General features: G+C 47.7%; 1 protein-coding gene across 2 annotated transcripts in view; it reads left to right on the top strand.

The window, feature by feature from the left end:
* The first annotated feature begins 3704 nt into the window (after window positions 1–3704).
* The window catches only part of LOC137523114 (urokinase plasminogen activator surface receptor-like), a 36749-nt gene continuing 16531 nt past the window's right edge, over window positions 3705–23922 (top strand). The window contains exons 1-3 of one of the 2 annotated variants that reach the window (XM_068243334.1): window positions 3705–3755; window positions 18893–19006; window positions 23359–23508. In XM_068243334.1, the coding sequence (XP_068099435.1) occupies window positions 3707–3755; window positions 18893–19006; window positions 23359–23508 (313 nt within the window). In that variant the 5' untranslated portion in view covers window positions 3705–3706. The remainder of the gene's footprint in view (window positions 3756–18892; window positions 19007–23358; window positions 23509–23922) is intronic. The other variant, XM_068243336.1, reaches the window with a different exon arrangement.

The following is a 23922-nucleotide window of genomic DNA, read 5'->3' as shown; positions in this document are numbered from 1 at the left end:
CCCAGTGTAGGTTAGATAGGTAGGTGCCTGCTTTATAGGTTATCTACGTTGGTGCCTCCAGTATAGGGTAGCCCGTATAGTTGCCACCAGTGTGGGTTAGATAGGTAGGTGCCCCCAGTATAGTTTAGATAGGTAGGTTCCCCCAGTATAGGTTCAATAGGTAGGTTCCCCCAGTATAGGTTAGATAGGTAGGTCCCCCCAGTATGGGTTAGATAGGTAGGTTCCTGCAGTTTAGGATAGTTAGGTAGGTTCCCGCAGTATAGCTTGGCTAGGTAGGTTCCCGCAGTATAGGTTAGTTAGGTAGGTTCCCGCAGTATAGGTTAGTTAGGTAAGTTCCCGCAGTATAGGATAGTTAGGTAGGTTCCCACAGTATAGCTTGGCTAGGTAGGTTCTTGCAGTATAGGTTAGTTAGGTAGGTTCCCGCAGTATAGGTTAGTTAGGTAGGTTCCCGCAGTATAGGTTAGTTAGGTAGGTTCCCGCAGTATAGGATAGTTAGGTAGGTTCCTACAGTATAGCTTGGCTAGGTAGGTTCCCGCAGTATAGGTTAGTTAGGTAGGTTCCCGCAGTATAGGTTAGTTAGGTAGGTTCCCGCAGTATAGGTTAGTTAGGTAGGTTCCCGCAGTATAGGTTAGTTAGGTAGGTTCCCGCAGTATAGGTTAGTTAGGTAGGTAGGTTCCTGCAGTGTAGGATAAATAGGTAGGTTCCTGCAGTTTAGGTTAGTTAGGTAGGTTCCCACAGTTTAGGTTAGTTGGTATGGGCGGTATGAGTTGGGCGCAGGAGCGGGGGGAGCGAACATAATAGTAATAACTCACCTGCTTCCGCCGAACCCGCGCTGCTTCAATGTCCTTCCTTTCCCGGCATCTATCTCATTAGTCACAGTGCTTCCTGTGATGACATGCGGTATGTCATCACAGGGGGCGCTGTTACCAGGCGACGGACGCCGGGAGAGGAAAGATATTGAAACTGCGGGGAACGGATGAAGAAGGTGAGTTATAACTATTATGTCCGTTCCCCCGCTCCGGCGCCCCCCCTCCTGCCGCACAATAAAGCACCCCGGGCGATTGCACGTATCACACACCCATAGAAACGGGGCTGTAGCAGATGCCTCAAACCTGCTATAGTTGGTCATTGGGTGACTGGGGTTCAAATGTTGGAGAGGAGTGCAGCCACAGACAGCCAATCTGATTTGTTTAATTTCTATGGGAATATACAAATTATTGATGCCAAAGACCCCGAAGTTCACAAACTTGGTCATTGAGTGTTCGTGCATTAGGGTTAGAAAAAGTGGGCGGAGCCAAAACCGGTCAAATACATACACAGGCAGTTCCACGTCATTAGTGGGTGGAGACAAATGCAAATTTCACTGGGAAAATGTAAACTGCAGCCATACTTACACTGTTAATGGTAGGGTTCTCAAACTTTGCACAGTTGGTCACTGGGTGACTGGGTTAAATATTCAGAAAAGTGGGTGGAGCCTACAAAAGTGAATCAAACTTCACCTATTGCTTCTCAAGGGGAATATTTAATTGCTGCCATTCTTGCACTGTTAATGGCACAGGCCTCAAACCTGCTACAGTTGGTCATTGGGTGACTGGGGTTCAAATTCAGAAAAGGGGTGGAGCCACAAACAGCCAATCAGATTTTTTTCATTTCAATGCAAATTATTGTTTCCAAAGACCGCAAAGCTCACAAACTTGGTCATTGAGTAATTGTGTGTTAGGGTTAGAAAAAGTGGGCGGAGCCAACACTAGCCAAATACATACCCGGGCAACGCCGGGCAATCAGCTAGTCATTAATATAATACTTACTAAAGTCATTAGTGGCTGGATGGTGTAATGGTTACGGGCTTTGCCTCTGACACAGGAGATCTGGTTTTATATCTCAGCTCTTCCTATTCAGTAAGCTAGCACCTATTCAGTAAAGAGTCCTTGGGCAACATTCCCTAACACAGCTTCTGCCTACTGAGTGTGCCCCTAGTGGCTGCAGTTCTGGCACTTTGAGTGTGTCAGGAGAAAAACACCTGCATGTACACCTGGCAGAGGTCGGGGGCACCTGCATGTACGCCTAGCAGAGGTCGGGGGCACCTGCATGTATGCCTGGCAGAGGTCGGGGGCACCTGCATGTACACCTGGCAGAGGTCGGGGACACCTGCATGTACGCCTGGCAGAGGTCGGGGGCACCTGCATGTATGCCTGGCAGTGGTCGGGGGCACCTGCATGTACACCTGGCAGAGGTCGGGGACACCTGCATGTACGCCTGGCAGTGGTCGGGGGCACCTGCATGTACGCCTGGCAGAGGTCGGGGACACCTGCATGTACGCCTAGCAGAGGTCGGGGACACCTGCATGTACGCCTAGCAGAGGTCGGGGGGCCCTGCATGTATGCCTAGCAGAGGTCGGGGACACCTGCATGTACACCTGGCAGAGGTCGGGGGCACCTGCATGTACGCCTGGCAGAGGTCGGGGACACCTGCATGTACGCCTAGCAGAGGTCGGGGGCACCTGCATGTACGCCTGGCAGAGGTCGGGGACACCTGCATGTACGCCTAGCAGAGGTCGGGGACACCTGCATGTACACCTGGCAGAGGTCGGGGGCACCTGCATGTACGCCTGGCAGAGGTCGGGGGCACCTGCATGTATGCCTGGCAGTGGTCGGGGGCACCTGCATGTATGCCTGGCAGAGGTCGGGGGCACCTGCATGTACACCTGGCAGAGGTCGGGGACACCTGCATGTATGCCTGGCAGTGGTCGGGGGCACCTGCATGTACACCTGGCAGAGGTCGGGAGCACCTGCATGTACACCTGGCAGAGGTCGGGGACACCTGCATGTACGCCTGGCAGTGGTCGGGAGCACCTGCATGTACACCTGGCAGAGGTCGGGGGCACCTGCATGTACACCTGGCAGAGGTCGGGGACACCTGCATGTACACCTGGCAGAGGTCGGGGACACCTGCATGTACGCCTGGCAGTGGTCGGGGGCACCTGCATGTACGCCTGGCAGAGGTCGGGGACACCTGCATGTATGCCTGGCAGAGGTCGGGGGCACCTGCATGTATGCCTGGCAGAGGTCGGGGGCACCTGCATGTACACCTGGCAGAGGTCGGGGGCACCTGCATGTATGCCTGGCAGAGGTCGGGGGCACCTGCATGTACACCTGGCAGAGGTCGGGGACACCTGCATGTACACCTGGCAGAGGTCGGGGGCACCTGCATGTACACCTGGCAGAGGTCGGGGACACCTGCATGTACACCTGGCAGAGGTCGGGGGCACCTGCATGTATGCCTGGCAGAGGTCGGGGGCACCTGCATGTACGCCTGGCAGAGGTCGGGGGCACCTGCATGTACGTCTGGCAGAGGTCGGGGACACCTGCATGTACACCTGGCAGAGGTCGGGGGCACCTGCATGTACGCCTAGCAGAGGTCGGGGACACCTGCATGCATCCAGTTGCTGTTCACCTTATAACTGCTGCACTGTGCGACAACCACTAAATGTCAGTAGGGAGCTTTACTCTCTCCTTTTTTAACAACCTCCTATTTCTGATTGTCTCTATTGGGTAACAAGAGGCTAAAATATGTGGCCGGTGCAGAAAGGCTGAATGTGTCAGAGCAGGGAAGGGACGGTGACAGGGCGGGGGAAGGGACAGGTGCGGCCGCCAGGCACAGCAAGTCTAACACAGAGGCGAACAAAAAATAAAGAGAATTCTCCAAAATGAGCAGGTTACTCCTTCTTCCTCTTCTCTGCGCGCTTCTCCACGCCGGTGAGTAAACTAGAGAGATTATTGTGTTATTCTTTAACTGGAGATCAATCTTCACCTGTCTAGCTGCTGCAGAACAACAAGTCCCAGAATGCTCTAGCAGGGCATGCTAGTTCTAGTAGTTCAGCAACATCCCGTCACAGGCAGATTGGTGCTTCCATAACAATAAACCAGTATAACAAGTTTGGTATTGGTCATCCCCCCATTCCTTTAGATTGTTAGCTCCCAAGGGCAGAGCTCTCTCCCCTTTTGTGTCTTGGAGTTAGTTACTCATTTTGTGTCTTGTTATTTGTTGTACATTTTATCCATCATGTTACTTTTGTCACTGAAATTACCCATTCTGTATTTTGTGGCAGTGTCTGTATATTGGTGTATGCCATTATCTGTATTATTATGTACCCCATGCTTGCTTCTTGCTTTGTACAGCGCCACGGAATATGTTGGCGCTTTATACATCAATAATAATATCTATCTATCTATCTATCTATCTATCTATCTATCTATCTATCTATCTATCTATCTATCTATCTGTCTGTCTGTCTGTCTGTCTGTCTGTCTGTCTGTCTGTCTGTCTGTCTGTCTGCCTGTCTGCCTGTCTGTCTGTCTGTCTGTCTATCTGTCTATCTATCTACAGTATATGTCTGTCTGTCTGTCTGTCTGTCTGTCTGTCTGTCTGTCTGTCTGTCTGTCTGTCTATCTATCTATCTATCTATCTATCTATCTATCTATCTATCTATCTACCTACAGTATATGTCTGTCTGCCTGTCTGTCTGTCTGTCTGTCTGTCTGTCTGTCTATCTATCTATCTATCTATCTATCTATCTATCTACCTACAGTATATGTCTGTCTGCCTGTCTGTCTATCTGTCTGCCTGTCTATCTATCTATCTATCTATCTATCTATCTATCTATCTATCTATCTATCTACCTACAGTATATGTCTGTCTGCCTGTCTGTCTATCTGTCTGCCTGTCTATCTATCTATCTATCTATCTATCTATCTATCTATCTATCTATCTATCTATCTATCTATCTATCTATCTATCTATCTATCTATCTATCTATCTATCTATCTGTCTGTCTGTCTGTCTGTCTGTCTGTCTGTCTGTCTGTCTGTCTGTCTGTCTGTCTGTCTGTCTGTCTGTCTGTCTATCTATCTATCTACTGTAGCTATCTATTTTGCAATGTTATTCTTGATAGGGATTATGCTGTACATACTGCCTTAGCAGTATTTTGAAATATTGTGATAGGTGGGAGGATTGGCCCCCCAAAATTGTATTCAGTGGCGTAGCTAAGGTGCTGTGGGCCCCTCATGCAAGTTTTACAATGCGCCCCCCTCCCCCCCCCCCCCCCCCCAAGCATTGTACACATAATGATTGATACAGCGCACTAAAACCTGCCAACTACAGTGTCCAGGGCCGGACTGGGACACTAACGGCCCACCAGGAATGTTTCAGCCTGGAGCCCACCATCCCTCCCCCCCCCCCCATATTTTGGGCTCACATACGCTTGTACTTTAGAAATTTTGCGCAGATGACAGTGCTATATAAAAACATATTTTGGTCGGACATTCGACTATGGTAGGGAATAGATTGTGAGCTCTGCGGCGCGCGCAGCAAATAAATGGGAGTGGCCATGCACTGGAACATGGGCGTGGTCATGATGGGTCATGGGCAGACCCAAAAATACACAAAATAAGTAGTGGTGTTATTGACAGAGATTAGGTCCGACCAGATAAACTTTAGATAAAAAAATCAAGTAGTTACATGCATCATGATAATTCATTAAGAAGTCAAATGCCGCTAGATAAAAATATTAAAGTGAATGTTTACCTATTTAAAAATCGAAAAGTCAGATACTCACCTAAGGAGAGGGAAAGCTCGGTCCTAATAAGCCTTCCCTCTCCTCTCCCGGTCAGGGCCGGATTTGTACTTTTTACCGCCCAAGGCCCACTAACACCAGCCCCCCCGACAACAGTGGGGTTAGAAAAAGTTTAACAAACAAGGAAAAGTGGAGAGGTTAGGGATATAGAGGAGTTAATGTAAGGTAAAAGTAACAAAAAGGCGGTAAAGGGAAATTACAGGCTAGGAACTTGGGAAAATTAGGGTGAGGCTATGAATTTGAGAATGGGATATGGGAAAATGGATAACATTAAGTATCAAGTTAGGGTTACAGATCAAGAGATTAGGGTGATTAAATTAACTAAGGACATTTAAGGTAGCTATACATTTAGCTATTTGCTAAACAATCAGCCATTTGAGTCCATCATTTTATAGAATCGAAAGAGAGTCGATCGAGCAGGATGTGCAAAATATCAGTTGTTCGCACAGGGATCAGCTACCGTTCACCTATCATTCAGAGCATGGTGGTACAACATCGGTCAGATCGACTAGTGAAGGTGAATCACCTAGAATATCGCTTGTAGTGTGTGGGCCACTAGTCAATTGACTTTTGATCAACCACACTAAGGCCTAGTGCACACCAGAGCGGTTCTGCTGCAGTTTGCGATCTGCTTGCGGGTGCGGATCCGCTAGGGTAATGTATTTCAATGGGCTGGTGCACACCAGAGCGGGAGGCGTTTTGCAGAAACGCATACTCCCGGGCTGCTGCAGATTTTGGATTGCGGAGGCGTTTCTGCCTCAATGTTAAGTATAGGAAAAACGCAAACCGCTCTGAAAAACGGCACTTCAGAGCGGTTTGCCAGGCGGTTTTTGTTACAGTAGCTGTTCAGTAACAGCTTTACTGTAACAATACATGAAATCTACTACACCAAAAACGCTACACAAAACCGCAAAACGCTAGCTGAAACGCTGCAGAAAAAGAAGAAAAAGCGTTTCAAAATCTGCTAGCATTTTGCGGATCCGCTAGCGGTTTTTGGTGTGCACCGGGCCTAAGTTGATCGCTTAATAAATTTTATTGCTTTATCGATTGAATCAGAATCACTTGATGTATGTACCTTTAGTGACATGACTGTGTACTCTGTAAAGTGCTGCAGAAGATGTTAGTGCTACAGAAATAATAATATGGTAGAACATTATACTATGACTATGGTAGGATTAGAGTGTGAGCTCCTCTGAGGACAGTCAGTGACATGACTGTGTACTCTGTAAAGTGCTGCAGAAGATGTCAGTGCTGTATAAATACATAATAATAATATGGGAGGACATTAGACTATGACTATGGTAGGATTAGAGTGTGAGCTCCTCTGAGGACAGTCAGTGACATGACTATATACTCTGCAATGTGCTGCAGAAGATGTCAGTGGTATATAAATACAAGAAGTTTTAAATCAGGATGATACCATTTATTGGCTAACTACAAATGAATAAGAATGAACAAGCTTTCGGCCTTGCAGCCTTCGTCAGGTTTAAATCCTGTTAGTTTGCAAGCTGGTGGTACAGACAGCTTATATACATGCAACATCAAAAGGGAAAACAGATATTTTTTTCAAGCATAAATACATCATGAAGATGCCTTAATACAAACAGACCATCTAAATGGGGTAAGATAAGGATCCTTGTTTACTTTATTGCTCACAGACCTGGTATTAGGATTGACCCAGAGGTATCGTAAATTCTTAGTTCACAAGTTCAGCTAGGGTGGCTGAGACAGTTCATATATCATCAATCTCATACCAATATAGAAAGTTGTTGTCCTCATTCAGACCCTTCTGCACAGCTTTGAAACAATTTATACATTTTGTTTCTGCTATTAATCGGTCATTTGACGTTTTGAAGCCACCCTTCAGGGCAGTGACACGAAGATCATCCATGCTGTGTCCGTTGGACCGAAATAGTGTAGCAACTGGGAGTCCAGATTTGGTATCTTTAATAGTGTGCCTGTGTCCATTCATACGTTTGCGCAGAGTTTGTCCAGTTTCTCCCACGTACATAACATTGGGGCATTTAGCACACATGATCAGATATACCAGATTGGTGGACCCACAGGAAAATGTACCTTGTACTCTGTACTCCTGTTGTGAACCTGGTATCGTTACCCTGTCAGTGGAGTAAATGTGTCTGCAGGTCCCACATATTTTTTGTCGGCAGGGTGATGTTCCGTTTTGTTGAAGCCTATTCAAAGAGCTCCTGACAATCATCTGTTTTAGATTGTGTGGTTGCCGATATGACAAGAGTGGAGGTTTAGGGAATATCGTTCTCAGTCTGTGATCCTTGTGTAAAATGGGATGAAGTTCCTTAGCAATCCTCCTTAAGTTTTCCAGGTGTGGGTTGTAGGTGACAACCAAAGGGACACGTTCCTCTTTCTGGTTTTGCTTATATTTCAGGAGTTCAGTCCTGGGGATGTTGCTGGCTTTCCTGATTTGGGCCTCAGCCATGGGAGGACTGTAACCTTGTTTAATGAAAGTGTTCTTAAGGTGATCCAGGTGCTTGTCTCTGTCCATCCTGTCAGAACAAATCGGGTTGTACCTTATAGCTTGGCTGTAAATTATAGAGTTCTTAATGTGCTTGGGATGAAAACTGTCATATCTTAGGTATGTGGGACGGTCTGTAGGTTTGCGATACACAGAGGTTTATATGTTGTTACCCCTGATGTATATGGTGGTGTCCAGAAAGTTAATCTCTGTGTGAGAGTAGGTAAGTTTCAATTTGATTGTAGGATGGAAGGCATTGAAGTTCCTGTGGAACTGGAGAAGATCATCCTCACTTGCGGACCAGATGATTAAAATATCATCAATGAAGCGGAAGTAGGCCAAGGGTTTTATGCCACATGCATTGAGGTATTCCTCTTCGATTTTGGCCATGAATAGATTTGCATACTGTGGAGCGAATCGCGAACAAACAAGGATCCTTATCTTACCCCATTTAGATGGTCTGTTTGTATTAAGGCATCTTCATGATGTATTTATGCTTGAAAAAAATATCTGTTTTCCCTTTTGATGTTGCATGTATATAAGCTGTCTGTACCACCAGCTTGCAAACTAACAGGATTTAAACCTGACGAAGGCTGCAAGGCCGAAAGCTTGTTCATTCTTATTCATTTGTAGTTAGCCAATAAATGGTATCATCCTGATTTAAAACTTCTTGCTTTTACTGATGGCTAACACGGTACAATACCCTACTGCTACTACTATATAAATACATAATAATAATATGGTAGGACATTAGACTATGACTATGGTAGGATTAGATTGTGAGCTCCTCCGAAGACAGTCAGTGACATGACTATGCACTCTGTAATGTGCTGCAGAAGATGTCAGTGCTATATAAATACATAATAATAATATGGGAGGACATTACACTATGACTATGGTAGGATTAGAGTGTGAGCTCCTCTGGGGACAGTCAGTGACATGACTATGCACTCTGTAATGTGCTGCAGGAGATGTCACTGCTATATAAATACATAATAATAATATGGTAGGACATTAGACTATGACTATGGTAGGATTAGATTGTGAGCTCCTCTGAGGGCAGTCAGTGACATGACTATGTACTCTGTAAAGTGCCTCAGATGACAGTGCTGTACACATACTTATGAAAGTGGTTCTGTGGTGGTCTGGAAAAACAAAGTGTCACTTACCTGGGGCTTCTAACAGCCCCCTACAGATATCGTGTCCTGCGCTGTCAGTGACGAATCCTCTGTTTCCCACCGCAGGTCACCGTCTAATGCGGGTATTTGTCTAACAAGACGAATGTCAAAGCGGCTGTGCAGCCATGGTCGCTCGAAAAAAAACTTCACAATGTCACAACAACTGCGCAGCCGTGGCTGTGCACGTCCTCGCTCCTGTCTCCGGGAGCTTACTGTGCATGCACAGTACAAAGTTTTTTCGTACAGCGCCTGCGTAGTAAGCTCCTGGAGACGCAAGCGGGAGAAAGCGCGCGGCCATGGCTGCACAGCCGCTTTGACATTCGTCTTGTTAGACAAATACCCGCATGAGACGGTGACCTGCGGCGGGAAACAGAGGATTCGTCACTGTGACAGCGCAGGACAGGATATCTGTAGGGGGCTGTTAGAAGCCCCAGGTAAGTGACACTTTTTGTTTTTCCAGACCACCACAGAACTACTTTAATAAGTATGTGTACAGCACTGTCATCTGAGGCACTTTACAGAGTACATAGTCATGTCACCAGACCACCACAGAACCACTTTAAAAATATGGTAGGACATTAGACCATAACTAGAAAGTAAAACTAGTGAGAAAAGTGTAAAGTACAGAGGGGGAGTGCAAGATGGGAGACAGGGGCTCAAAGCACAACGCCATGACGAATTGCCAGGCACCGATGCTGAATGCTTTTCTTCTGCTTGGTAGCTGAAAAGTGTTTTAACACAAGCTAACATTAGATAAACGAGCTGCCACCAACCATCCACAGAAACTCATCTGAATCATCCCTTCTCCTGCCTCACTGCCTCTGTAGCATCCACAATAATATCTCCAGTTTAGCTTTGTGTAAGATGTGAGATACAGACATTACTTAAAAAAAATTGTGGAGTTCCCAAAAGACAGTCATCATAATTTTCTACAAAGCAGAACATGATTAACTTGATGTAGTGGTGGCCAGCACTGTGTAGGATTGCAGCACACTTCATATACTTTGCGTGACCCCATTCAAAAGACTAGTTAAAAAAAAAAATATGCCCCAGCACAGTGGTGTAGCTAAGGAGCTGTGGGCCCCAGTGCAAGTTTTACAATGGGGCCCCCCAGGCACTCTATACATAACAATTGATAAGGTGCACCAAAACCTGCCAATGACAACTACAGTGTCAGAGGTGCAAGAAGGGGATGGGGAACAGTGTGTTAATGATTACCACTATTCATAGTATATATAGAAGTGATTGTTATGAGCACAGGACCAATAGAGAACTAATACTGCCCCTCTGGCCCAAGGGCCCCGATGCGGTCGCTACCGCTGCACCCCCTATTGCTACGCCCCTGCCCTAACATGAGCATGGTACCTTTGCACACCACTGTGCAAGTTCACATCCCTGCACACTTCTTGCCATCTCTAGTGCTGGTGATGGAGCACAGGCAGCTTTCCCTCCTCCTGGCTGGCTCCCTCCTGCTGTGTTTGTGTCTGTGGAGAGGGGCGGGGGAGGGGCCGCTGCAGATCACCTCTCCCCTGCCAGGTCACAGTGTCATATAAGGGCAGGGGAGAGCCAGATAACCTGACAGGCTACAAGCAGACGCTGCAGCTAATAAGAAGCATGAAGAGCAGGCGAGTGCTCTCTTTGCTTTCAGCTGCAGCTCTGAACGATGTGCATGAAGCTGTACTGTTGGAATAGAGAATAGTGTGCGCACCTCCCCACCCGCCCCTTGAAGTAGCAAAAAAGTCTCCGCCCTAGTCACCGGCCTCGGAAGCCTGCTCAGAAATCCGGCCCTGCTCCCGGTGCCCGGTCCCGCACAGGATCCCCCAGTTCGGTCAAATACTGCCACTTCCGCATGCCTTCGGGAGCTTTCGGAAGCCTTCGGGAGCACTCGGGCTCCCGATGACGCGGCCGCTCCATACTACGCATGCGCAAGCGCCCTCTATGACGCGCTTGCGCGTATGTAGTATGGAGCGACCTGTCTTCGGAAGCCCGAGTGCTCCCGAAGACCTCCGAAGTCCCTGTGGCGGCGGACGCGAACGGGGGAGCCAGCGCAGCACCGAGGGCACCGGGAGAGGAGAGGGAAGGCTCATTAGGACCGAGCCTTCCCTCTCCTTAGGTGACTATCTGACTTTTTTATTTTTAAATAGGTAACCACTGGCTTTAAGTAGACCTCCAGATAAAATAATTAAGTAGTCAGATGCCTTGCAATGAACAAAATAAATAACCAGGTCACTCAAAATAAAATATTTTATTAGTCAAATGGGCCCTATATAAAAAAATTAGGTAGCCATGTGCCCATATATATCAGTATTAGGTAGCCGGGGCTGGCTGGGGAGGGCTGAGTGCTTTGCTGGGTGCTGCTACTGCCTGCAATGCTAGGCGGCCTTAGAGTATGAGACAAGTGCCATATGAAGGGCTTAGGGCCTGAGTATAGTTGCCTCCAGTATAGGTAGCCACTAGCCAGCTATATGTGTCCCCAGTATAGGAAGTTAGCTATATGTGTCCCCTGTATAGGTAGCCTGGAGGGGGAGCTTGCTGGTAAACAGCAGTGGAGAGCGGGCCCAACTCCCCCCTCCCTCATCTGGGCTTTCTTTCCTCCTTCTGTGCTCCCCCTCCAGTTTTAATGCAGTGGCGGCAGCGGACGTGGAATGACTCATCTCGTCCTGGTTCCAGAGGTGTTCTGCCGCAGAGTCTCTGAGTGTCACGTCTTCCGTCTCCAATGCCGCTCACCGTACTTCCACTAATCAGGAAGTACAGTGAGAGGCATTGGAGACGGAAGACGTGACACGCAGTAACGCAGATCCCCGGCGCCTGGAACGCGGAAGAAGTAAGTAGTTCCCGGCCCAGCCGCCGCAATTTTCCTTTCTGGAGGTGGGAGTACCGAACAGGGGGCCTCCAGGGACCCCCTCCTCTCCTGCAGCTCAGTGCAGGGCCTGGGAGGGCCCATTTAAAGTAAAAGGGCTAGGCCTACCGGGAATTCTCCCGTGTTCCTGGTGACCCAGTCCGACCCTGACAGTGTCAGAGGTGCAAGCAGGGAATGGGGAGCAGTTTGTTAATGATTACCACTATTCAAAGCATCTATAGAAGTGATTATTATGAGCACAGGACCAATAGAGAGCTAATACTGTGGTTGAGGAAGGGCCCCTTAGGCCCAAGGGCCCTGATGCAGTTGCAACCTCTGCACCCCTTATTGCTATGCCCCTGATTGCATTATATTATATTGTTTAAATAATCAATCTTACCTTGAGTGAGGAGTTGAGTATAAGAAAAACACAATTTTATTGGACACTTAAAGTGTAATGTAATTCTTTTATTGCACAAATTATCAAAGAACAAACAAAAGCTTTCATCAGCAGGGGAGGTGAGATAGGACACTGTGCTTCAAAGAGTTTAGAGAAATCACAGATGCTATCTTCACTCCTTCCTCTGGATAAATAATAGGCAGCTAGAAGGGGAGGGGGAACATAGCAGCTCCCATAGCTATTAGAACCCAGGAAAAAAAAGTGACGCGTGGTTCCCTTTAAAAGGACAACGCGTTTCGCTGGTCTTACCCACTTCTTCAGGTCATGGTCACATTGTCTGATATCAAATAACATAGGGGGCTCACAGCTCAATGTTCATCATGGATAAAAACGGTACATGGATTCAGTGTATTTCCCGAGCCAGTAATCGAACAAAATGAATCGATAACTTGTCAAAAAAATTAATCAATTAATTGTGTAAATAATCAAAGTGATCAGTAAATTGCATGATGCAATCAATAAAATTTCACTAAAAACTCCATCTCCGGTTGCATGTTAGGGTGGTTGCCTTTTAGCAACCCAGTAAGTAGTATTTGGAGTTATGTTTGTATGTCAACTTTTAGGCGTTCCTAATGCTATAATATATTAGCATTCCTGGTGTTCTCTGTTTCTTCTTCCCCTCCCCCCCTCCCCCCGGTTCCTTAAGTTCCCCAAATGAAATATTGGCAACTACCCACGGCACTATTTTGGTGTGGTTGTTGTTAGACAATGTTGGGGTTTGGTTTATCTTTTTATTGAGCTTACATCTTCGCTTATGGACTTCATCTTAACCTGTTAGCGGCAATAGAACATTGTGCTGGAGCCTCTTAACAGCTCCAGGATGGTTTAATGCATTGCCCGCTGCCGCTCTGCACACGCCCGCTGCTCATACCCATTTGGACTCAGAGATCCGTGATTGGTGAAGGGGAACAAGCATTCCCCTGACCAATCACAATACCGGGAATGAATGGACATGACCCCGATCAGCGTCCATGTCCATTCATAATAAAGGAAGCAGTAAATGCATGTAAAATGTAAAAAAAAAAAAGTGAACACTTCCTAGTAAACCATGATCGTAATTAAAATTACATACACCGCATGCACTTATGATTAAAAATTAATAAAATAAATCTCTTCCAAAGGCCCCAACCTCCAAACACTTGTAAAAAATAAAACAAGAAACAATTTATTTTTTTAAATATGGATGTCATGAGGGTATATTACTGTTATTGTAGTTCGTAAGGGCATGTAATTATGGACCGGACACAAAAAAAACAAAAACAGAAAAATGACACCTATATTTCCAAATAATATATTGTTGCCATACAGTGTACTAGGAACATAATTAAAATGTTGAGATAGCCGGGACTAATGGGCAAATAAAATGGGTGGGCTTTATTTATAGTAGCATTGCTTATTTTAAAACTATAGTGGATGGAATTGGAGAAATAGTGGGGGTTTTTTCTTGTTTTTCCCCCCTATAAAATACATCTATATATATAATAGAGTAAGTGCCTCAACCTTCGAGCAAGAAGAAGAAGTACTTTGCATGAGAAAATGTATGCGTGCTCAATCACCAAGTTTTAGGCTTCTTTTCCACGGACTGTTGAGCTGTGTGCTCAGCAAGCAGTTACCAGGCAGCAGTAAGCAGTTACCAGGCAGCAGCAAGCAGTTACCAGGCAGCAGCAAGCAGTTACCAGGCAGCAGCAAGCAGTTACCAAGCAGCAGTGAGCAGATACCAGGCAGCAACAAGCAGTTTCCAGGCAGCAGCAAGCTGTTACCAGGCAGTAGTGAGCAGTTGTAAGAGTTTGAGAGGCATGTTACTGCCTATCAACTGTCCGTGGAAAAGAGGCCTACCCTAGCAAGTCTGGCTTTGCAAATCTGGCCTAATTGACTATTCATGAGGCAATGCTCATGCAAATATGCATTTGCTTTTGCATGCCAAACTATGCAGGGTCAAAAAACCAATACTGCAAAGCAGTCGCCCTGCTACATGCCAGTGATGAGCGAAAATGCAAAAATTTGTTTCGATAAATTTTTACCGAATTTTCGCCTAATTTCGTTTTGACAGGCAAATTTTCCATTTAATTTTTTCACGTTAATTTTCGCCTAAGGCCAGTCATTTTCGCATTACTTGCGTATGATTGCGGACATTTTCCACATAAGGGCATTAGCGCCCGCATTCAGAGAAGTTTCTTGCGCATTATTGCCGGCATTTTTCCGTATAAACGTCCGCATAGATTGAATTTCCATGCGGATTATTGTGGACATTTTTACGCATAAGGGCATAAGCATCCGCATACAATGAATTTTCGATGCTGGTCGAAAACGCAAATATTTCTGAAGATTTTCGTGAAAATTCGGCAAAAAACGAAAACAGGATTTTCGAGGCGAAAATTCGCAAGCAACACTGCTACATGCTACATTAGCACTATCCAGGAGCGCCACGGGGAGGATTCCCAATGCCCCCCTTTTATACAACCGGGGGGACCACAGGGTCCCAGGCTCTCTCACTGCCTGGGAACCACAGCGACACCCCGGAGGGGGAGGCGCAGGCGACCCCCCCCCCCCCAAGCGTGGCCAGCGTCGGGGAGAGCCGTCCACACCCACCTCCCAATATTAAAAACAGGCACTTACCTTAACGTCCATTGCGTTCTGCTACATGCGCATTAACTTGGGGGCACCACATGAGAAAGGAGTGAAGCATGGGTCACCCCGAGCTTTAGAGCTCAGGGCTGGCTCACATACAGCACTCCAGAGGGGGGGGGGGGGGGGGAGGACAGGTGCAGACAACTCACTCCAGGGCTCACACCACCGGAGCAAGCCATCCACCACCTGCCTCCAAAGGATACAAACTGCACAAAATGCTTTCCATGAGAAAATTAATGCGCATGTAGCAGAACGCAATGGACGTTAAGGTAAGTGCCTGTTTTTAATATTGGGAGGTGGGTGCAGACGGCTCTCCCTGGCGCTGGCCACGCTTGGGGGGGGGGGGTTGCGTGCGGCACCTAGCCTCCCCCTCCGGGGTGCCGCTGTGGTTCCCGCGGTCCCTCCGGTTGTATAAAAAGGGGGCATTGGGAATAGGGATGCTCAAATTCGGCTTCGGGAGATATCCGGATTTTTGCTATCCGGATATCTCCCAGTAATGCTGTGCGGGCTGGGCGGGGGGGTCAAGCTTACCTCTCTGACGTCTTCTTCGGTCGTCCCTCGGCGCCTCCCACGATGCGCTCCATGCGCGTCACGTGATTACAAACACTTCCTCCTTCAACCCGGAAGGAGGAAGTGTTTGTAATCAGGTGACGGCCGCTTGGACCGCATCGGGGGAGGCGCTGAGGGACGACCGAAGAAGACGTCAGAGAGGTAAGCTTGACCCCCCCACCCAGCCCGCACAGCATTACTGGGAGATATCCAGATAGCAAAAATCCGAATATCTCCCGAAGCCGAATTTGAGCATCCCTGATTGGGAATCCTCCCTGTGGCGCTCTTGGATAGTGCTAATGTAGCATGTAGCAGTGTTGCTTGCGAATTTTCGCCTAAGTCATTTTCGCATCGAAAATCCTGTTTTCGTTTTTTGGCGAATTTTCACGAAAATCTTCAGAAATATTTGTGTTTTCGACCAGCATCGAAAATTCATTGTATGCGGATGCTTATGCCCTTATGCGGAAAAATGTCCACAATAATCCGCATGGAAATATAGACTATGAATGTATTTTGTAGGTACTGATCTTTTGCAGGAACGGATCTTTTGCAGATAATGATCTTTTGAATGTGTACAGCAACTTTGTGTGCAGCATCTTGCAAAGATTTCTACCTAATGTGGAGTGCAGCTCAATAGAATAGACTGTGTAGGTGTGGCTCTGATACTACATGGAAGGGGGTAAGATTTCTGTCTGATGGGGAGTGCAGCTCCATAGAATAGACTGTGTAGGTGTGGCTCTCATACTACATGGAAGGGGGTAAGATTTCTGTCTGATGGGGAGTGCAGCTCCATAGAATAGACTGTGTAGAGTATGGCTCTCATACTACATGGAAGGGGGTAAGATTTCTATCTGATGGGGAGTGCAGCTCCATAGAATAGACTGTGTAGAGTATGGCTCTCATACTACATGGAAGGGGGTAAGATTTCTATCTGATGGGGAGTGCAGCTCAATAGAATAGACTGTGTAGGTGTGGCTCTCATACTACATGGAAGGGGGTAAGATCTCTGTCTGATGGGGAGTGCAGCTCCATAGAATAGACTGTGAAGGTGTGGCTCTCATACTACATGGAAGGGGGTAAGATTTCTGTCTGATGGGGAGTGCAGCTCCATAGAATAGACTGTGTAGGTATGGCTCTCATACTACATGGAAGGGGGTAAGATTTCTGTCTGATGGGGAGTGCAGCTCCATAGAATAGACTGTGTAGGTATGGCTCTCATACTACATGGAAGGGGGTAAGATTTCTTTCTGATGGGGAGTGCAGCTCCATAGAATAGACTGTGTAGGTGTGGCTCTCATACTACATGGAAGGGGGTAAGATTTCTGTCTGATGGGGAGTTCAGCTCCATAGAATAGACTGTGTAGGTGTGGCTCTCATACTACATGGAAGGGGGTAAGATTTCTGTCTGATGGGGAGTTCAGCTCCATAGAATAGACTGTGTAGGTGTGGCTCTGATACTACATGGAAGGGGGTAAGATTTCTTTCTGATGGGGAGTGCAGCTCCATAGAATAGACTGTGTAGGTGTGGCTCTCATACTACATGGAAGGGGGTAAGATTTCTGTCTGATGGGGAGTTCAGCTCCATAGAATAGACTGTGTAGGTGTGGCTCTTATACTACATGGAAGGGGGTAAGATCTCTGTCTGATGGGGAGTGCAGCTCCATAGAATAGACTGTGTAGGTGTGGCTCTGATACTACATGGAAGGGGGTAAGATTGGTCTGTGATCATTCATTTTTCCAAAGACTTTTATCTGATGTGTGTACCCACCTTTATTCTTCTTGCTTCAAGGTTGAGGCACGTACTCTATTAGATAGATAGAAGATGCGGCGTATGCTACGACGCGGGACGGCTAGTAGAAAATAAAGTAATTGCTGAAAACAAGTATTGCCCACAAAAAGCTTAATTCGTGGCAAAAAAAAAGGTGTAAATCGTTAGTGATAAACTTATCGGCGAATGAAACGGAAGAGCGCTAAAAGGAGAAAATTGCTCTGGTCTGTTAGGCCCCATTCACACTTACAAAACGCTAGTGCTTTTGCTAGCGTTTTGCTCTGGCGTTTTTTGGCGATTAACGCCATTCACACTTGGGGCGATTTTCCGTGATCGCGATTAGCGCTTCTATAGCACTAAACGCGATTGACAGGAAATCGCCTGAAAATGGTGCAGGATACAAATTTTTGGGGGGCGATTAGCGTTAATCGACGCCGATTAACGCAAATCGCCCAAGTGAGAACAGGCCCATAGGTTATTATTGCACTAGCGCTTTACAAAGCGCTAGCGCTTGAGCGTTTTGCCAAAATCGCCAGCAAAATGCTCTAGTGTGAATGGGGCCTTAGGGTTAAAACCCTGCAGTTATAGCTGTAGTTCGTCTTCCCATTCTTAAATGCATTTGGAAGTAAATATAGCAAGCATGTTTAAGTTACCTGGATGCTCTCTTGCTGTGGTTGCTACCTCTACCTATTGAAGTTCTGGTCACATGATCGCTCTGTATTGATGTTTTGATCACATGATTGCTCTGTGTTGACGTTTTGGTCACATGATCACTCTGGTTTTTACCTCCACCAGTAAGAAACACGCCTTCTTAAAGAGACACTGAAGCGAAAAAAAAATTGTGACATAATGATTTGTATGTGTAGTACAGCTAAGAAAAAAAACATTTGCAGCAGAGACACAAGTCTAATATTGTTTCCAGTAAAGGAAGAGCTAAGAAACTCCAGTTGTTATCTATGCAAATTAGCCCTTGAGCTCCACGACTTTCAAAGTCGCAGAGAACTCTGCAAGACACTTGAGATAATAAGCTTTAAAAGATAATGTATCTTTTTTTCCCTCTGCAGGGAAGATTTTCCAGAGCAGGCTAATGAACTTTTGAACCCATTTAGACTGCTGAGTAGTGTCTAAACTTAAAATATTAGAGAATGATGCAATGTTATAAAAAACACTGTATAACTGAAAATAAAAATATTTGAATATTTTCTTTGCTACTAAAATTCTAGTAATTATCCGTATTAGACAACCTATTCATTATATCATAATTTTTTTTTCGCTTCAGTGTCTCTTTAAGGAGAAGCATTCTGGAAGAGTTGATTTTTATTAATTTTGTAACAAATTCTCCCGCAGGCCTGTCCCTTAGATGTCAGCAATGCCAAGGATCACCATTTAATTGCCCGGTAACCCAACAGAATTGCACTATTAACCAAACCAGCTGCATGACCCAGTCCTTCGCAGTCATAGGTAAGGATAAAATATTCATGCCGGTGTTTATGTTTCCCTCCAGGACTGAGTGAATCTAAGAACGATTTGTGGGCTCCATGCATGGTATACCTTGGGGTCTCTCTTGGGGTTATGTATGGATTGGCCGTGGTGATGTAATGATCCGCGCAGCTTTTTGACCACTGTTCAGGTCTGCCTTCTGCAGGTCTCTGGAAAAGAGACCTTTTGTCAGTTTTGCAGCTTGCTGCTGCTGAGGAATTTGCATACCTTTGTCATGCAAATTGCCTAGCCACATCCTTTGTAGGCTGGCTCTATATATACTATGTGATTCCACAGTACTTCGCTGGTCATAAGGGTTTGTCTTATGAAACACTCCTGGAGTGTCAGCCATGCTTATTGTTTGAAGATTAGCTTAGAGTCAGGGGCGTAGCTAGAAATGACTGGGCCCCATAGCAAAAAAAAAATTATGGGCCCCCCCCCCCCCCCCCCCCCTCGACCTTCCAACCCCACAGACCTCGGACCTCCCACCCAAACATTTTGTGGGACAATCTGATTTCCCCACAAAATGCAACCAGATTGTCGGCAGATTTCCCTACAATATGCAACCAGATTGTCGGCAGATTTCCCTACAATATGCAACCAGATTGTCGGCAGATTTCCCTACAATATGCAACCAGATTGTCGGCAGATTTCCACACAATATGCAACCAGATTGTCGGCAGATTTCCACACAATATGCAACAAGATTGTCGGCAGATTTCCACACAATATGCAACCAGATTGTCGGCAGATTTCCCTACAATATGCAACCAGATTGTCGGCAGATTTCCCTACAATATGCAACCAGATTGTTGGCAGATTTCCCCACAAATTGCAATCAGATTGTCGCCAGATTTCCCCACAAAATGCAATCAGATTGTCGCCAGATTTCCCCACAAAATGCAGTATATGTAGTTAGGTCTATAGTGGGCTAACATTAATTACCTGGAGGGAGGGTGGTTGGGCAGGCTGGCACACTATTTGCGGTGCAGGCAATGCACTGGGTAGGCAGTTAGGTAGCTGGGTGGGAGGGTAGGGAGATAGGTAGACGAGTGGGAGGGTAGGCAGATAGGTAGACGGGTGGGCAGTTAGGTAGCCGGGTGGGAAGTTAGGTAGAAAGGTGGGCAGTTAGGTAGCCGGTGGGAAGTTAGGTAGCCAGGTGGCAGGGTGGGCAGTTAGGTAACCGGGTGGGCAGTTAGGTAGCTGGGTGGCAGGGTAGGCAGATAGGTAGCTGGGTGGCAGGGTAGGCAGTTAGACAGCTGGGTGGGCAGTTAGGTAGCTGGGTGGCAGGGTAGGCAGATAGGTAGCCAGGTGGGCAGCTAGGTAGCTGGGTGGGCAGTTAGGTAGCCGGGTGGGCAGTTAGATATCCAGGTGGGAGTGTGGGCAGTTAGGTAGCCAGGTGGGCAGTTAGGTAGCCCGGTGGGCAGTTAGGTAGCTGGGTGGCAGGGTAGGCAGTTAGGTGGCAGGGTGGGCAGTTAGGTAGCCAGGTGGGAGGGTGAGCAGTTAGGTAGCCTGGTGGGAGGGTGGATAGTTAGGTAGTGGGCAGTTAGGTAGCCGGGTGGGCAGCTAGGTAGCTGGGTGGGCAGTTAGGTAGCCGGGTGGGCAGTTAGGTAGCCAGGTGGGAGGGTGGGCAGTTAGGTAGCCAGGTGGGCAGTTAGGTAGCCGGGTGGGTGGGTGGGCAGTTAGGTAGCCGGGTGGGTGGGTGGGCAGTTAGGTAGCCCTCAGTTAGGTAGCCGGGTGGGCAGTTAGGTAGTGGGCAGTTAGGTAGCCGGGTGGGCAGTTAGGTAGCCGGGTGGGAGGGTGGGCAGTTAGGTAGCTGGGTGGGCAGTTAGGTGGTGGGCAGTTAGGTAGCCAGGTGGGAGGGTGGGCAGTTAGGTAGCCAGGTGGGAGGGTGGGCAGTTAGGTAGCCGTGCGGGAGGGGAGGTAGCTGCCTCACCTGGGGTCCTTCCTCCTTTTATCAGCGGCGGGAGGTGCGTCATATACAGAAGGCTCCGTCGGAGTAATCAGCCACTAGAGGTTCAGCTGCCTCCGGGCTACGGTGTCCCCACTGTATTGCTGCTCGCAATAGACCAGGAAGTGGTGCGAGCAGCAATACAGTGGGGACACCGTAGCCCGGAAGCAGCTGAACCTCTAGTGGCTGCTTACCCCCGCCGGAGCCTTCTGTATATGACTCACCTCCCGCCGCTGATAAAAGGAGGGGGGGGGGGCACTGAGGTGAGGGAGGGGGGCCCGGCGAAACAAAAAAAATAAATAAACAAAACAAAAAAAAAAGTCCTCTTGGGCAGCTGCGGGCCCCCTGTGACGTAGCGCTGCCGCGGGGCCCCGTAGCAACGCTATGGCGGCTATCCCCATTGCTACGCCACTGCTTAGAGTAATTCCTGGGACTGCACTAGGCATCCTTGCTAGAGCAGTCAGGATTGTATTATTTGTATTGCCTGTTCTGTCTGTCTGTCGTGCTTGGATCACACTAGCCTCTAGCAGTAGCGGCTGTGGATCCTTCTGATCTTCTACTCTCTTGCTGTACTTGGATCACACTTGCTCTGACGGAAAGAGCAGTGGATCCTGCTAAGCTCTCTTGCTATACTGGGATCGCACTTGCTCTGGCGGAAAGAGCAGTGGATCGTATCTCTCACTTATTCCTGTTTTTGTGTATCTGTCTTGTCTGATACGAACGCTTGCTGGAGGCTCGGTGAGGAAACTGTTAAGCAAGCGCTCGCGTCCTCTGTTTCATGTTTGTCTGGTTCGTTAGGCGTGCTTGTCTCTGTTGTGCTTAACACGCGGAGACCGCGCAGTAAAACGCGTTCGCTGTTGCGAATGAGTGCGGTGTTCGCGTTTAGTTAGCGTTTGTTATTTTCCTTATCTACTCTTTGTATGATTGCTGTGCCTTTGCTACTCGCATGCCCTGTCTTGCTTAAGCCTTGTGTCACCTCTGGCAATCGCCTCCCTCGCGATTGTGTTCCTACTTCGTTTCTGCTGTTGTGTGTGCACCGTCGCGGGTTGGCGACTTGATTGGGGCACATACATACATTCTGTCCCTGTGCTCATTCTCTTTCACAATCGCTTCTCTTGCGATTGCGTTCTCACTTGGTTTCCTCTGTTGTGTGTCCGCCATCGCAGGTGGCGGCTAGATTGGTGGACATACATACATTCCTCATCTGTGCTTATTCGGTCTTGTGTCGCTGTTAGCAACCGCCATCTCTGGCGATTGCCTTCTCACCTGATCTTCATGGTTGTGTGTTCATCGTCGCAGGGTGGCGACTAGATTGGTGGACACACATACCCTCTGTCGCTTTGATCTCTCTCTTTCAGGGCTATCTTGCCCTGCGTTTCTTCCCTTCGTGCAATTCCTGTCTGGCGTGTGTGGCAGGGCAGAGGAGCTGTTCCTCTGCACTCCACAGCTCCACCTGCCAACAGGAGTTTCCCTCTACAGGTGCATTGCACCTTTTGCTGGGTTCCCTCAAATTATAAGCTTGTGGAGGATTTCCGCAGTGTCAGCGCACGTCTTGTGCGTTGATCACGGAGAGAACTCCACAATCGTTACAGGTGAGTCTCGATAAGCAGAATTCTGGCAAAGCAGCCAGTTACCCCTGTTCTGCAATTTTCATGATGGGATGGTGTTTTCAGTCGTGTTTTGGGGCTTCTCTCCTGTGGATTGCCTGTCCTAATGCCCAGCCCTGCCCGAAGCCTAACCCAGACCTTTCCCCACTCGATACAGACGGTCCGGACTTGTCTGGACTTCACGGACCCCGCACAGAGCCTGGATACATGGAGGGGTAGTGGCAGGCAATGCAAAAACAGATCTCCCTCTACATGGGCACAGAAACGGAGGGAGATCTGGATCACCTACTGCCTGCTCCTCCCCTCAGCATAGTTGTCCCCAGGTACAGGCTAGAGGGGGAAGCAGGCAGGACAGGGGGCAGCGGGCACGGAGGTGAGGGGGTCGGCCCCCCTCTCTCATCTGGGTCCCCCCATCCCCGCTCCCCCTCCAGCTATTTGCGCAAATGTAAATGTATGCAGTGAGCGGGAAAGCTTACCTTCCTTCCTCTGCTCGCTGCGTGAATTCCATTTGCACATGGAATTAAATCAAGGTGAACTGGTCAAGCTCTCAATCCACACCCAGTTCTGAGCGGATCGTTCAGAAACAGCCTTATCAGTCCGCCGACAGCGCGTACACACACGCTACTGTCGTCTAAAAGACCGCCCAGCGGGAGGGTCCGACGGACCCATCGTTTCCTCTTGTAGTGCGTGTTGTGTATGCACCTTTAGACTTTTGCCATTGTTAATCTAGTTTGGCTGTTGATAATGAAGGGGAACTGTCTGCCTTCTTCTTGCAGCAAATGGCACCACCAGTGAATGGATGTACAAGGGCTGCTCCCAGGGTCTCCGATGTAATCAGTCAGTCTATCTGGACCAGGCATTCAAGAGGACCTATATCAGCTCTGAGTGCTGCTTATCGGATCTGTGTAACAACGACACATTCTATGGTAAGGAGCAATGTACCTCTGTGTAACAACGACACATTCTATGGTAAGGAGCAATGTACCTCTGTGTAACAATGACACATTCTATGGTAGGGAGCAATGTACCTCTGTGTAACAACGACACATTCTATGGTAAGGAACAATGTACCTCTGTGTAACAACAACACATTCTATGGTAAGGAGCAATGTACCTTTGTGTAACAACGACACATTCTATGGTAAGGAGCAATGTACCTTTGTGTAACAACGACACATTTTATGGTAAGGAGCAATGTACCTCTGTGTAACAGCGACACATTCTATGGTAAGGAGCAATGTACCTCTGTGTAACAGCGACACATTCTATGGTAAGGAGCAATGTACCTCTGTGTAACAACGACACATTCTATGGTAAGGAGCAATGTACCTCTGTGTAAC

The sequence above is a fragment of the Hyperolius riggenbachi genome, chromosome 6 (assembly GCF_040937935.1).
Source record: "Hyperolius riggenbachi isolate aHypRig1 chromosome 6, aHypRig1.pri, whole genome shotgun sequence".
NCBI classification, from domain to species: Eukaryota; Metazoa; Chordata; class Amphibia; order Anura; family Hyperoliidae; genus Hyperolius; species Hyperolius riggenbachi.
This window is presented reverse-complemented; position numbering and strand designations above follow the sequence as displayed.